Source organism: Cupressus sempervirens, chromosome 9 (genome assembly GCF_028749045.1).
Source record: "Cupressus sempervirens isolate cs-2001-9-10 chromosome 9, ASM2874904v1, whole genome shotgun sequence".
NCBI lineage: Eukaryota > Viridiplantae > Streptophyta > Pinopsida > Cupressales > Cupressaceae > Cupressus > Cupressus sempervirens.
In genome coordinates, this window is record NC_143126.1 from 138,236,201 (window position 1) to 138,250,719 (window position 14,519).

Below are 14,519 nucleotides of genomic sequence, written 5' to 3' on the forward strand. Positions count from 1 at the left end.
AAGGCTTTTTTGAAACTTTACAGCCCCTTTTGTGGAAAATTTTCTGCATCTCTTGGCTATTACTTAGTGTGGATCTTGGTTGAGAATTACTTCAATCCTTTTGCGAGTTCACACGGTTGATTCCTGAGCATTTCTAACACCACTTTGGAGTCTTCTTCTTCTTACAGCTGTAAGTCATTTTGTGGACTTAAATCTTTCCCTTTGCTTGCATTCATCCAAATCCGACATTTTTGATCAATAAACTCATGTTTGTGACTAGGAGGTGTTGTCTTCTAGGAAGTTTGAATGTTTTTGAAACACCCATTTCATGGATTCACTTAAAATCTAATCTGTAGGCAGCCATTGTTCATAATGATATTTGTTGACACTCATTAAATTTGTTACCCTATTGTTGAGAGCTACCAGTCTTATTTTTGAGAAAGATTTACTGGTTTGAATCCCTTAATCTGCTGCTATATCTTTAAAAAAAACACTCGCCTGTAGCATTTCAGATTGTCATTACGGCTCATAATGAAATAATAAATTTTCAACACTTATTATATTCTGGGTTTCATCCATGAACATGGCTGCTATGGGTAACTATTTCTTGCGGACCTTTTGCTCCTCTCAAAATATTCATGATGGAAAATGTGTAATTTATTGCTGACTGTAGCTTCATAGTCACCGTGCTTTGCTCTTGCTCCAGCTATACAAATCTAAGTATTTTTTCCTATTACAGAGTCTATTGCGTTTCATGTTGGCTCCTACTTCAAATTTGAAGACCTTTATGTTCTTCTCCACTAAAACCACAGAGTGCTCAGTCTGTAATTGGAATTGTTGCATATCTCTACTGTAGCAGATTACTAAGTCTAAACCTGTCTTATATGCAAGGTTTTTTGAGATGCACACCTGTAGCAGATCTCATAGCATTTTTTCTCTACTTCTTCACAACCAAAATTATTCCAAACCTCAACCTGCTGCTAGTTATTTCTGACTTTTCCTCTTTCTGTGATGAACTATTGTTGAGCTATTTCTTATCCACTTAATCAGCATATGCACAAGCTTTATTTTGATGGAATAGATGTAATCCCAGCAAATAAAGAGTATTTTATGAGGTTCGAGCACGGGCTCGTGACACTGATAAACCACTTTCTGTGACTTTGCATTTATAGTTTTAGTACCTGTTTCTTGTGAAAATAACATGCTTATATTTTATTACAATGAAAGATTTCATATCAAAAATAATGTCCCTTTAACATTATATTTTTCCTATTTTCCCTCATTTGAGCACTGAGAATGTGCTCTACTATCTTTGATATGTATTCAGAATAGGGAAAGATAATACATGTGTGGGATAACTAGTTATAGATATTCAGTCATTGCTTAGATCTTTCGAAATCTAACCCCACTCTTTTCCTTTATGCAGGGAAATGAAGACCGGAACTTGGCAGATGAGAAGCTGGACCAGAAGCAGCATCATGGATCACTTAACCAGTCAAAAGCTGAAAAGGCAATGACTGGTTACCTCTAACCCTACCTTCATATGTATTATTTTTTCATATACTGAATATGTATGAAAGGTAGTAGTTAAACTCACGGCTTGTGTGAGATCTTTCACTTTCAGCGTTTCAATTCATTTCATTCTTTTGTAAATATCAGTTGTATATTTGAGAAATGAATAATACAAGGACATTTCTATTTTTTTGATAAATAATACAAGGACATTCTTTTGTGAAATGAATGGCATTCATGTACTTTCCTTGTCTTCATACTTAAATTTTACAAGTGCAAAAATTTTAGTAACAGAACATATATCCTATGTAATTATTGAAAATTATAAATACAATCTTGAACCTATCAATTTGTTTTCACTAAAAAATACTTGACACCATATTATGGAAATCATCTAAGAACAAGCTGAACTTTCAGCTCCTCTTAAGAGCCAAAGGCCCAAAGTTAATGAGAAGAAAATTCTAACAACACTGGCATACATTATAGCTGCCCAGCAGCTCTAGTCCAGCCATTGATAACCATCAATCCATGGTAAGCAATGGAGAAGATTGGCCAACTTCGTTTCCCACATGGCTACCTCATGGAAAAAATAGCATTATTCAGCCTTTTAATCATTTATGTAATCAACAGGGCTTTTCTATCTTTTAGTTTTTGTTCCAAACAGTCAATATTTAACCTCTATGGTGATGTGAGTGCTTCTCAGCAGCTGTTTTCATTTTGTAATAGTTAGCTAATCAATCCTTGGAATTTTGTAAAATTCAGCTGACAAAGCACGAAGCACAAAAGATAACTATTTTTTTTGTAAAAATGTTGGCATAGTTCTAAATCTGCACCGTCATTTATTTAAAAATAATTAATTAAAAAATAAACCATCTTGAAAGTCACACAAAACATTATGTATCCCCTTTTTATCTTCTCTCTCATTGATGAAAGCCAATTATGTTCCATTTTATGCCATGCTTTATGCTTTTTATACACCTTCATAGCCATTTCCCATTCCATTTTCATATTATTTTATCATTGATGGTGCATACTATTTAATAAATATAAGTGATCTTTAATATAGTTTTGAGATAAATCTCTGGAAATTCATTAGTTGTTGTGTTTACTAATAAGTACTGTGATTTCTAGCCTTGGAAAATATAGCTCGCAGCATACAGAACTTCCTGACATATGCAAGAACCTTCCTGTCAACTTCTTCATATTTTTTAAACCCAATATTTTATATATGTTCCTCCAAGTCACCCCTTCATACTGGCCATTTCAGCACATCGACATGTCTGCCAGTTCTTTTATTACTGCCACATCAGACGAGATTTGCGGGAGCTTATGTTCATCCAAGTCACCACTTCATATTGGCCATTTCAGCACATAGACATGTCTGCCAGTTGCTTTCTTACTGCCACGTCAGATGAGATTTGCAAGAGCTAACTGAGGAGTAGACCCGGGATTTAAAGCTAGTTGTTGAGGGGAATAACCTATGATGAACATGTGAATTTATTAATAGTTTGGAGAAAATCAAAGGTCTGTCATCTCTGATTTTTCAGCTGCTGTCGTAACAGTTTTGTCTTTAATCTATGGTGAAAAAACAAGGTCTTATGTAGACCATTTCATTATATGCAAGCTGAAACAGAGACAACTATTCTTGTACACAGCTGTTATATGCTGAAACTATAAATATTATATGATATCAATATAAGAACAGACTTCAGTGCGAGCAGATTATTGTATCATTCTCTGATAAATAAAAACAACATTTTGCATGTTTGAACCAGCATAGAAAGGAATTCATGCTCCATCACCAGATGTACCAAGGAGGCAGAGCCCACTTCTTGGGGTGTTGACGATTTTTGTTAGCTTAGCACCATGTTTTATTGAATGTTGTTTCTGTGTTATTTGTAAGTGTGGTTTGTGGTTCATTTAAATTTTGTAATCGTTATAAGTTCCCGCTATCTTGTCGTTAAGAAATGACAGCTCCTATAACCAGATTATTTTCATTATCAATAGTCCTATCTTCTAGGTGCATTTAATTCCTGCTCGACTTGTCACTCCCACCCCTTCGGCATATAGCCACGATACCTTTCACAAACTTACGATCCTCAGATTGACACACAGACCAAAGCTGAATCTAGTTTACTCCGTACCCCAGCCATGGCCTTTCAACACTAACAAGCAGTAACAAAACAAAAGTCTCTATCAAAATCCAGAAAGCTAACATATGAACATGTGCCCCTTTTAGTTTCTAGCTTCAAAACTAATGACCCAATGATGACATAATCAGCAGAATTCAGTGCATACCTCCCGTAGCATATATGCTATCAATATATGTTTGTAGTACAGTTCTTGCTTGCTGTTCTAATAATTTTTTGTTTGGACTTTCATGAACTAATCCCACCTGCATAATAATCAAATTTTTTATTAATATTTATTTATAATTTCCTTCCAAGAGTTTTTCTTGGTAATATCTGAGAATCAGAAAGAGGGTGGATGCTAAGAAGCCTCCAAAACAGATCCATACCTGAAAAATCTGGTGCAACATGGTTCCCATCAGTGCAGCAGCTGAAAGATCAAAGGTCTTGATCCTTTCATCTAATACTGCTCGCCTTGGACAACTGAAACTAGTTCCTACCTGTAAATAGTTACCCACGATGACACTTCAAACTGATAAAAGAACAAATAAAAATGGGGTTCCATCCTAAATGAAAAGTTCCGATAACAATTATATTCCCACTCTGTATGCTTTCCATTTGGCAAGAGATATTAATACAACATAATGAAAGCATAATCCATACCCTAGATCCAGATATCAATAAATCTGGATGGACAATGAGAATATTATTTTCATGATCGATGACACATTTTCCTTGAGAATCAAACTCGCCAATCACATTCACTGTATCACCTGGTTTAATCACACTGTATGACCTGCACAAACGTTCTTCTTTATTTAATGATAACAGATAAATCAAATTACATAAATAAATTTGAAAACATATATTCAGGAAAGCAGCAATAGGTAGGTTTCTGTGTTTTTGTTTTACCAAAAACAGGAAAATACATAAATTAGACAAATCTTTTTAAAGATGACTGCAGGAGATAAATACCAAGCAAAGGGGGAAGTATCTGAAAGTGAAATCATATTCAAGTAAATCACAATTGAGGCTTCAAGCAGAAGGATTACTAATGAAAGAAATGCTGAAAACATTAAATGAATTGAGGAGAAAATCTTCTTAGTGTTTTTAGGTTATCAACCTAACATCAAAATTTTTAATCCTTTTTGGACCTTCAATGTTATGGTCTTGTAGCCAAATATGTCAATCATCTTTCAGATATAAATAGAAAGTAAAAAGTGGATTGCAATTTTTTAAGAAGAAAAATTAATGCTACACCTTGAGATCTTATACTTGAATGGCATCACAGGCCTTACAAATACAATAATACTTTTTGATTTCAAATATATTCTTGTTTCCTCGATAACAATGCCAGAAAATCCAAAGAGAGATATCCTCATCTACTAGACCCTTCCACTTCACCAGAAACTCTCTAATGATCTATTGACGCAAATGCCTCTCCCTAGTATCCAATGTAGCCTCAAGGATCAACTTAAACCTCCCCTCATCATCCGATGGGGATAAAGTAGAAGATGGGACATGTCTGCCTAACACCTTCTTGAGGAGACATACTCATACAAGCCTCTAAAAGGAGACATCTAAATAGACATGTAGTGAGTGGAATTATAGCAGTACTCACACAAATATATCTACTTCACCCAGCCCGCTGCTTTGCCAACACATAGTTCTGCAGATAGCCCTCCAACCATTTATTCACAATCTCAGTTTGATCAGTAGTCTGAGGGTGGTAACTAGTGCTCGAAGTCAACTCTATTTCATACAATCTTAACAACTCTTGCCAAAAGTGGCTCATAAAACAGCTATCTCAGTCGCTCACAATGTTTCGGGGCAAACCATGCAATTTGAAACCTCTCGGAAGAACAACTCAGCTATTTGTGTTGCTGAAAATGTAGTAGTGTTGGAAAGAAGTATGCATATTTGGTGAGGCGATTCACCACTACAAAGATGCAGTCTCTGCCTTGGGCTTTCGGCAAGACCACAAAAAAATCCATGGATAAACATTCCTACTTCCTCTCAAGAATGGGAAATGGCTACAATAACCCAACTGGATAGGTATGCTCCTATTTGTTATGCTAACAAATAAAGCACTCTCTAACATACCGATGCACATCTGACTTCAAGTCCTTCCAGGTGAACCTCTCTCAAATTTGTCTATAGGCTCTCGGATCTGTCTATAGGTTTTAAAAAACCTAAGATGTCCGACCAATGGAGAATCATTAAAGGTCCACAATATAATCTGCCTAACACCTGATCCTAGGACCAAATAAATCCTCCCCTTGTAAATGATCAGATCATTTGCAATAGTATATCTATTGTTTGAATATTGTCATCAACTACATCCCAAATTTTTTATCTTTTAAAAAATAATATTATAGTCGTTGCAAGGGTTAGTTAGAAACTCTTGGATATCATGATCTTGTGAAAAGGAAGTTATGATTAACTCTTAGATTCATGTATAAATGACTTGTTAATTGATGATTGTTATTTCAACTGAAAATGAATGCTTGTATTTTAAGATAAAGGTTAGTGGTGGTTAGCCATTATGTCAGTTATCAGTTATTTTATCTCTTGATATCTTAATGTATATGGAGGAACATGTTATTATTGTGGAATATGCATTTTGGTTGTAGAAGCAGATGAAGGGGTGAAAGCATTGCTAAACGGGATTCAAGGAATGGGTAACCAATTTAGTCCATCGTTAGATCACTAGTTATGGGCTCTAAACTACCTCAAGATGAAGGATTTATCAACTGGGCAACTGAGTACACCTTGGACAAGTCATGAGCTATTTGGTCAACTTTGATAAAGGCTAAAAGTATATTCAACACTTAATATCATGAAAATAAATACTACCTTGTCATGTCCCCTCTCTAGTCTGAGTAGCAGAGTCATGAGAGTTGGCCTATTATTGGAGTCTCATAAGCTAGCAATGGTGGATAGAGACTCATATTGGATACTCAGTGACCAGAGTTGATTCTACAATCAGTTTGAGAACCAGTCAGGGCAGTTCCTTAATTTTAGAGATTTTCCTAAAATTTAGGAGGTTGTGGTAGAGATCAGATTTGAGGCTCCTCGGGACCAATATACAATTCTAGTTTCAAGGTGACAGGGTATATTTCCTAGTTTCTAGGAGCATCCCTAGTTTTTAGGGATGGGACCGACAGTTGGCCCACATTGCCCGACATCAGCCATAGGCAGGTGACAGGACCCATTCACTGATTATTTGGTTGGTTTGGCTTTCCAGTTGAATAAAAGGAAATATTTTAAATATTTCCTAAGTTTGCATTTAAATAAATTAAAATAAAGCTATTTATATAGCTAATTGGAGTAATAAGGGGATTTTGGCTTCATCTGGTCAAGCAGGCCTATGTGTTATAGCTCATTGGAAAGGTCTTCAATTATTATTTATTAAGTGAAACATACATTATTTATTAAGTGAAACTTAATAAACAACCAAAAATGTGTAACCCATCAACAAAGCATCAATCGAACATTGATGAAGCCAAGACCTCAGGGCACCATAACTGCATTGCTATTAATAAAAACTCGGCATATCTGACTTACTATAAATAGCAAGTCGCATCACTAACACCCTCAAAACATTTTGTTAGCTCACGAGGGTCGTGATGATGAACTGAGATCACCAAACTACTAGAACTTGCTGAATTGGGGACATCATATAAGAGTGTGTAGGGGGAAATGTGAAGCAATTGGAATAGGTCGCAAATACTTCACACTTCAGGGGGTTTTGACCCTTACACCTCGAAGGGGAGTTAAGGAGATTGGTCCTTTCAATTCCAACTCTAAGGTTTCTAGATCTAAGAAGATTAGTCTCAACCAAGTGATAACAGAGCACTGATGCAAGCAAAGATCTAATGATTACAAAATTAGAGAAAGAATGCAAGATCCTTAAAACCCCAAAGCAAGATCTATGAAATGCAATTAAGACTATTGATATAGAAAGTAAATGCACTGAAATAAAGAAAACAATTAAATGACTTACCTTGAAAATAAGGAGAACTGGATCTGATTTTTTGATGTTTGTGCAACACCAATCAATGAACAAATCAGAATCCAAGCCTGAAACAATGAGATCTCTAGAACCTAGAAATCGTTCGACTGTCTGGCAAAGACAACTTTTGGCAGCAAGGCCGACTTAGTAGGGTCGAAGTTCAGCCTCGTTCAGCAGTGTTTGAACGCGAAACAGTTTCCAAATCTCTGAAGTTCTGCTATAAGGTAATATGAATCTGAAACCAGTTTTTCCTTCTGAGATCCACAACTTGCAACAAGAATGGGTTTGTTTTGTTGATGGGGGGTTTGTCTTGGTCAAACCCTACTTTAGAAATTAACTTTACAACAGTAATATCTCTCAAATCAAATGCAATATGCTCACTTTACCAATTGAATTGAATCAAGGGGAATGTGAATGTAAAAGAATGGATGGATGTAGAAGGCCTTCCTTGATGACAAACTCCACTATCATCAATGAAGGAGCTAGAACTTGAAAGGTTGTAGCATGAAGATGAAGAAGATGATGAAGCCCCCAAATGAACTTCTTGAAGCTCCTTGAAAGCACCTTGAATGCAAGGGATCTCCTCTCCAATTATTTGCAAAAGGGATCTCCTTGAATGGACTTTAAAAATTGCTTGAATGCTTGAAGACTTAAGTGCATGAGTGCTAGTGCATGATAGATGCTTGATATGACTTGTGGATGGAATGCTTGTGTATGAATGAGATAGATATTGTGAATGCATGATGAAAAATGTGGCAAATGGATAAGCTTACATAGAAGTTAGAATAAACTTTCTCCTATCAGCCGTCTTGGCCTAAAAATCAACACCTCGGATCAACCCTAGAACAAGGCCCAAGAAGAGGACCCAAAAATGGCACCCAAAGAGAGTCGAACTTCGGCCCTACTAAGCAAGTCAAGAAATCCTCGGGAGACTCTCAGGGTCTCGAAACAAGTCTCGATTTCCAAAAATAAGGTACAAATTTTGCGAAAACATAGTTTCGGTGTAAAAAAGAGGAAAGGGAGGACCCAAGTGGATAGGTCCTACCTCGAGCTTTGTGTCGTGAAAGAGGAATATCAAGGAGAATTTATTAGGTCCTACCTGATTCTATCTAGGAGAAATAAAGAGAGATGAGAAGAAAAGGGAGAAATGCAAATTAAATGCAAGCCTAACATTAAACCTCACTAAATAGTTGTTAAATCATCATTAAATTTAAGTGCTTCCAATTTAAGAAGGTACAAGAAGCAACGTTGAGAGTTTCAACAAAGTGCTCATAGGAAGATGGAACTCTTTATGGTGATCACCACCATATCTTCTTCTTCCATTTTGCTTCCGATTGCTTCCAACTGATCACGAATGTCCTTGATTTTATTGATGTGATCTTGTAAGGACACTTGTTCATCCATCATACTCAAGAAGTGCATGTTCTTCAAGAAGAATGCACGGCTCTTATCTGAATTTCATGCAAACCTTTCAGATGGCTCCAAATTTCTGCAGTTGTTTTACCAGAAAGAACTTGCAAAAGTTGATCATCAATGACAGAAAATTTGATGACCATAACAGCTTCTCAATACTGTTCATCAAATTTATCCTACTTTATGTTTTGTCAAGACATTAGTACTCAAATATTATCGTCACACATTGCTTCCAGGTATTGCAGTTTATGCCATTGAATGTTTTACTGTCTTCCAATAGAAAGTTGGTCAAAGATGTCATTGCCTGATTTTTAGGCACAATAAAATGAGAAACCTAGATGGATGAATGCACAAAGTTGAATATGTTGATTATAGCGGTAGGTACAGGCACAAATTTCAATGTGAATCTGTTGGCACAAAGTTTGATGCACAAAAACCAGGACACCTAGAAAAATCCAAAGACAACCTGATTGAGGTCTCAAAAAACCCACCAATAATCTATAAACAAAATAAAATTTTGGCTGGCATAAAATTTGAGGCACAAAAAACAAGACACTGAAAAAATCAAATGGCAACCCGATTGAAGTCTCAAAAAACCTGCTAGATTATCTGAAGTTGTTAAGGAGAACTCGAGTCGACGGCGTGGAAGGTGTCACTTGCCTAAAAAAATGAAGCCTAGGTCACAAAGAGAACACAAAGGGTTTGAAAAAACCCTATGCAGCAACAATGAGAGACCATATACAAGTTCTGGAAAATTCTGAGAGGAAAAAAGCGGACCACAGATTGGAAGTTGCAGAACAAAGGAGTGTTGACTATAGCAGAACAAAAACAACAATAAGAGAGGGCCGAAAATCCTCCAAACACAGGCAGAATGCAACAGAGTTGCAGATCATGTGGATGAGAGTGGAGAAATGACTAAAAGAATGGTCGTTTTTACAAAAATAAAGTCGCAGAAGAAAATGTTTGTTGTTTTTGTAAAAAGGAGTTACAAAAAGACAGGTCAGCTACCAAAAACAACAAGCCATAGGAAGATTATAGAGACTCACTGGTCAGAAAAAAACAACCCAGAGAGAGCTGCGAAGATGGTTTGATTTGCAAAAATTCACATAAAAACGGCATCTAGAGCAACAAAAACAACCTAAAGGTGTGGTCAAGCAAGCCATGAATTTTGCCACAAAAAAGTCTGCAAACTAACCCTTGATGCAAGATCAACTTTTAAAAAAATAGATACCAAGAGAATAATTTCAAAAAAATTTAAAACTAATAATTACAAAAGGAAATTATAAATATTTCAAAAAAATCAAAACCTTAGCTCTAGTACCATATCATGCAAGTAATGATTAATATCATTGAATGAATTATTTACTAAGAATGAATTGCTCTTAGAGTTTACAACACAGATATTTTTCAAAAAACGTACTAATAATAGAAAAATCTATCATACAAGATATTGCAATATCTAGAAGTGACCATTAAATATAGAAATAATCTAACTTAGGAGATACTATTTTACTACATATATCTGGTGTTCCTCTATATTTATGTATGTTTACTTACTTCTCAAGGAATTTGTCAAAGCTGCATTTAGGTTCTAAGGCTAAGGCTCAAGGAACTTCATTAATGTTAAATTAAGTTGCAAATTGCATATACTGATTTACTTATGTGCCCCTCTCCATTTACTGTGTGCCCTACAGTTATTTCATTACACGGTAAAATAAATTTCAAACACATTTGATGAAATAAGGAATAGAAATCAGATTACAACTTACCATTCATCACATAGATGTAAAATTCGCTCTAGCCCACTTTGTTCATTTAATAAACGTAATACCTGAATACAAGAAATAAATGAATTGAAACGAAACTTCAAAGCAGAAGTCATGTTACTTAAACAAAATCTATAAACACCATTTTTTACAACTGAATGAAGGGAAGCAATAAAATATCTAACTGGGATAAAAATAAGGAATACCTTGACTGAAGACCTTGTACTAGATTCATTTGTGTTTAACTCCACATCTGCAACCTAAGATTGAAGGAAAATGAAAAAATTTTAAAGATTTCAGAGAAAAACTCAAAGGATTAAACAAATGAAAAAGTATGCTTGTTCAACTACTAGAATGTAAAGTATTAAAGAATACTACAGGACATTTTATTAGATCAAATGACCAAAACCTACTTCCAGTACAAGAAAATGCATTTTTAGGTGAACGCCATTCGTATTGCCTGATGGTTTTAGTAAACAAATATCTTGGTCCATGGCATCAAATCTCTCCAGAGAAACCGAAGAATTGACGAGACCTTTTTGACATATGGAATCATGATGTTCCTCAAGGAAAGAAACCTCAATCTCACTACTGCTGAAAGTTTTCTCAATAAATGATGAAGATAAGGAAGGCACCACAGAAACATTCTGGCATCCAAAGTCTAGGTTATTTTCCTCTTTAGAAAATCCTGAAACGCCTATAACACTTAAACTACCAGATGCACCTTCATCCATAGGCTGTTTCTCAGCAATACTTTCATCCTTAGTCACTAATGAAGAATCGGTCAGAACATTTTCAACTTCATCAATTAGTTCAATCAGTGCCTGTGATATTTCAAAGAAAAATATTAATATCTTTATAGCAGAGACCCTCTTTTATGGAAGCAACAAGACTTTTTGACAAGAGTTAATAATCTCCTAATCACAGTTGTAGTTCAGTTAATAACTTCACTCAGTACTACTGTGGTTGAACATTGATTTCTCATTTAGACACAGTAAATAAAATATGAGATCAACAGAAAGAACTCGTCAAGGTTAAGATGAATTTTTGTACCAACAGCAAACAGCAAATAGACTAAATCCTAACCAGACCTTCCTGTTGTGACTTGCACCTTTCTGTTTGTACTTATTTTTTTTAATTGGAGTCTGAGAAGCCTGCAAAAGGAACTCCAAGAATCAATGCCAGAATCATAAGCTAGTACACAACAATCTGTAGAATAGTTTTGTTCTTTTCAATGGCAGTTGCATCATGATTCATCTACTCTGTAATCATCATATAAGTTTAAGCTGTTTGAAACAGCATAAAGTTATCAACACAAAAAAGCTTGACATATTTGGAAAGTTTGTAGCAAATTCAAAAGCTATGTTTTACATAGACTCAAAGAAATTACCTGCAAGTCTACATTGATATGCATTGAAATGTTCTCTTTATTTTTATTACTTAAATCTGAGGAGCACTCTTTTGACTGTAATTTGATTGACTCAATTGCTTTCATCCCAGGGCTGGAAAGCCACCGCTGAACTTTTCCAGCAAGACTTGAAGAGCTCTGTATATTCCAGTGGAACTTACTTAGCCTCTGTTTCTCCACATTGTGTAAATGTACATCAATAACAAATTGTATGCTTATATGCATATGTATATGCTTCACATTAATTACAGGAACAAAAAGAATAAAGCTCACTAGCTTGGCCAAGCAAGTTACTTCCAGACATTAGTCTTCTAATAATCAAATGTTCTTACAAGGTATTTCTACTCCGAAAATAGTAGTTATACTGAATGCTCAACTAACTTGTCTAAAATGCAGAAAGAGAAAAGTGTTTATGTATTGACAACATTACCAATTGCATTTAATGTTTCAGTAAAGCATAAACTTATACTACATCCTAAAAAATTTCAATATATAGTATCACCTAGGTTATGAACTTCATTGAAATATTCAATAAAATTTCATAAAAATAAGAGACATGGTAGAACTACTGGCAGTAATAATTGTTGAAGATTGTCCCACATTAATGGAGTACGATACAATTCATAAGTGGAAAATGTTGTCTCAAAAGCCCCTAAAAGTGATTGTTTCAAGAATTAATCAAGATGGTAAAGCTTGAGCAAGGGTAACCCAGAGTTGGCAGGAGCAGGTGTAGCATTTCACATCCTTTTAGGTTTATTTATTGCAAGGGTTTCTTTCTTTTCTAGATTCCAATACAAGCAGAAGTTTTGGCTGCATTAGAAGAAACCAATGCTTTTTGAAGAAACAATTACAAGACTGGAGATTGAACAGCATCTTAGATGAAACCCAGCGACCCTTGTGTCAAAATTTTTTATTTGGTTGTTTTTGGTCATTGCTTTCAGAAATGCAAAATGGTTGCTTGTAAGTTGGCAGACTCTGGGAGGGACCACTCTCTCTTTTAGGCCAGGCTTATCACTGATCCAAATTAATGGAACTTGACACATATTTCAGCAAATGATTCCAATCATGAGAAAGAAATCAATTTCCCTAACTTCAAATCCCAGCTAAAATATTATTTTGAACAAAATAATTTTGTTTTGTGATGGAGTGAAGGATGGAATGTAAGACTTGTGATAAAGATTTTCCTCAAGTTTTAAAGCTGGCATACACACACAACCATTCACTTACATTCCTTTTGGTAGCTATCACTGCCTTCATTCCCACTATTCATCATTATATTGTGTTTTGTTCTCTTCACTGGATTTCTTTGCGTTGGCATCTTTGGTTTCTCTAACCTCTATAACAAACTGCCATTTCAATTCCCAAAAATGAACTGCCAATGGAATCCGGACAGTCACTGGTCGAATTCAGAAACACCCAAAACATGGAAAATCTTTAGATCTACCACTAAAGCCACATCATGGGTTCCCGCAGCTCATTCATACTTGCCGAAAGCATTTGCAGATTGGATTAAACTTTACAATAAAATAAGACTGTCCTCTATCAAACAGAGACGAATTTGACCACAAATCGTTGGAATACTTTCAAACCTTCTTCACAGTATCAGGATAGCAATACTACACTTCCACTGCTCCAACACAAAACATCAAATCACCACCGAAGAGATTTTTCTGTTCTTTCAGGTTGCAGAAACTAGTTGTGTAAGGAAATGGAAGATAGTTAAACAGGCAAATGGGTTACCTTGGATACTGCAGTCCACGGAAGTCGAGATTGTTCTGTTCTTTCAGGTTGCAGATATACTGGTTGTGTAAGGAAATGGAAGACATTAACAGGCAAATGGGTTACCTTGGATACTGTTGAAGTTTAGCATCAGTCAAAGTAATACAGAGCATCTGAATCTGGTTCGATACATTATGCTGTAAACAAAATTACACACACACACACACATATACGATTTTATATATATATATATATATATATATATATATATAAGTGTTACATGTTTATGATTCAGATCGGGCTTCACCTGTTACTTTCACCGATTCATATCAGGTTCTATTGATGTTGAGACATCTGTGTTATCACAGATCAAGTATCAGGCTCCATTTCATATTACCATCGATATATATCAAATGTTGTATTAAATGATATTATTGGGCATGATTAGTCATCGGCAGATTACTATTATGCATTGATTGGATTATTGACCAACGGTCATGCCCGCGTAGGGTCATGACCGTACGTGGCCTTTAGTCATGCCCCTACAGAGACATGACCCCTCATGTGTTATATATATT

The 14,519-nt window shown here is 35.4% G+C and overlaps 1 protein-coding gene across 1 annotated transcript in view; it reads right to left on the reverse strand.

Moving 5' to 3' along the window:
* Positions 1-14,519, reverse strand: part of EMB2411 (DNA replication helicase) — a 171,751-nt gene that overhangs the window by 146,272 nt on the left and 10,960 nt on the right. Inside the window, exons 3-10 of the mRNA XM_089799309.1 lie at positions 12,205-12,360; positions 11,906-11,968; positions 11,228-11,638; positions 11,021-11,074; positions 10,818-10,879; positions 4,284-4,416; positions 4,010-4,120; positions 3,790-3,886 (exon numbers count right to left, since the gene is read on the reverse strand). Of these exons, the coding sequence (XP_089655435.1) occupies positions 3,790-3,886; positions 4,010-4,120; positions 4,284-4,416; positions 10,818-10,879; positions 11,021-11,074; positions 11,228-11,638; positions 11,906-11,968; positions 12,205-12,360 (1,087 nt within the window). The remainder of the gene's footprint in view (positions 1-3,789; positions 3,887-4,009; positions 4,121-4,283; positions 4,417-10,817; positions 10,880-11,020; positions 11,075-11,227; positions 11,639-11,905; positions 11,969-12,204; positions 12,361-14,519) is intronic.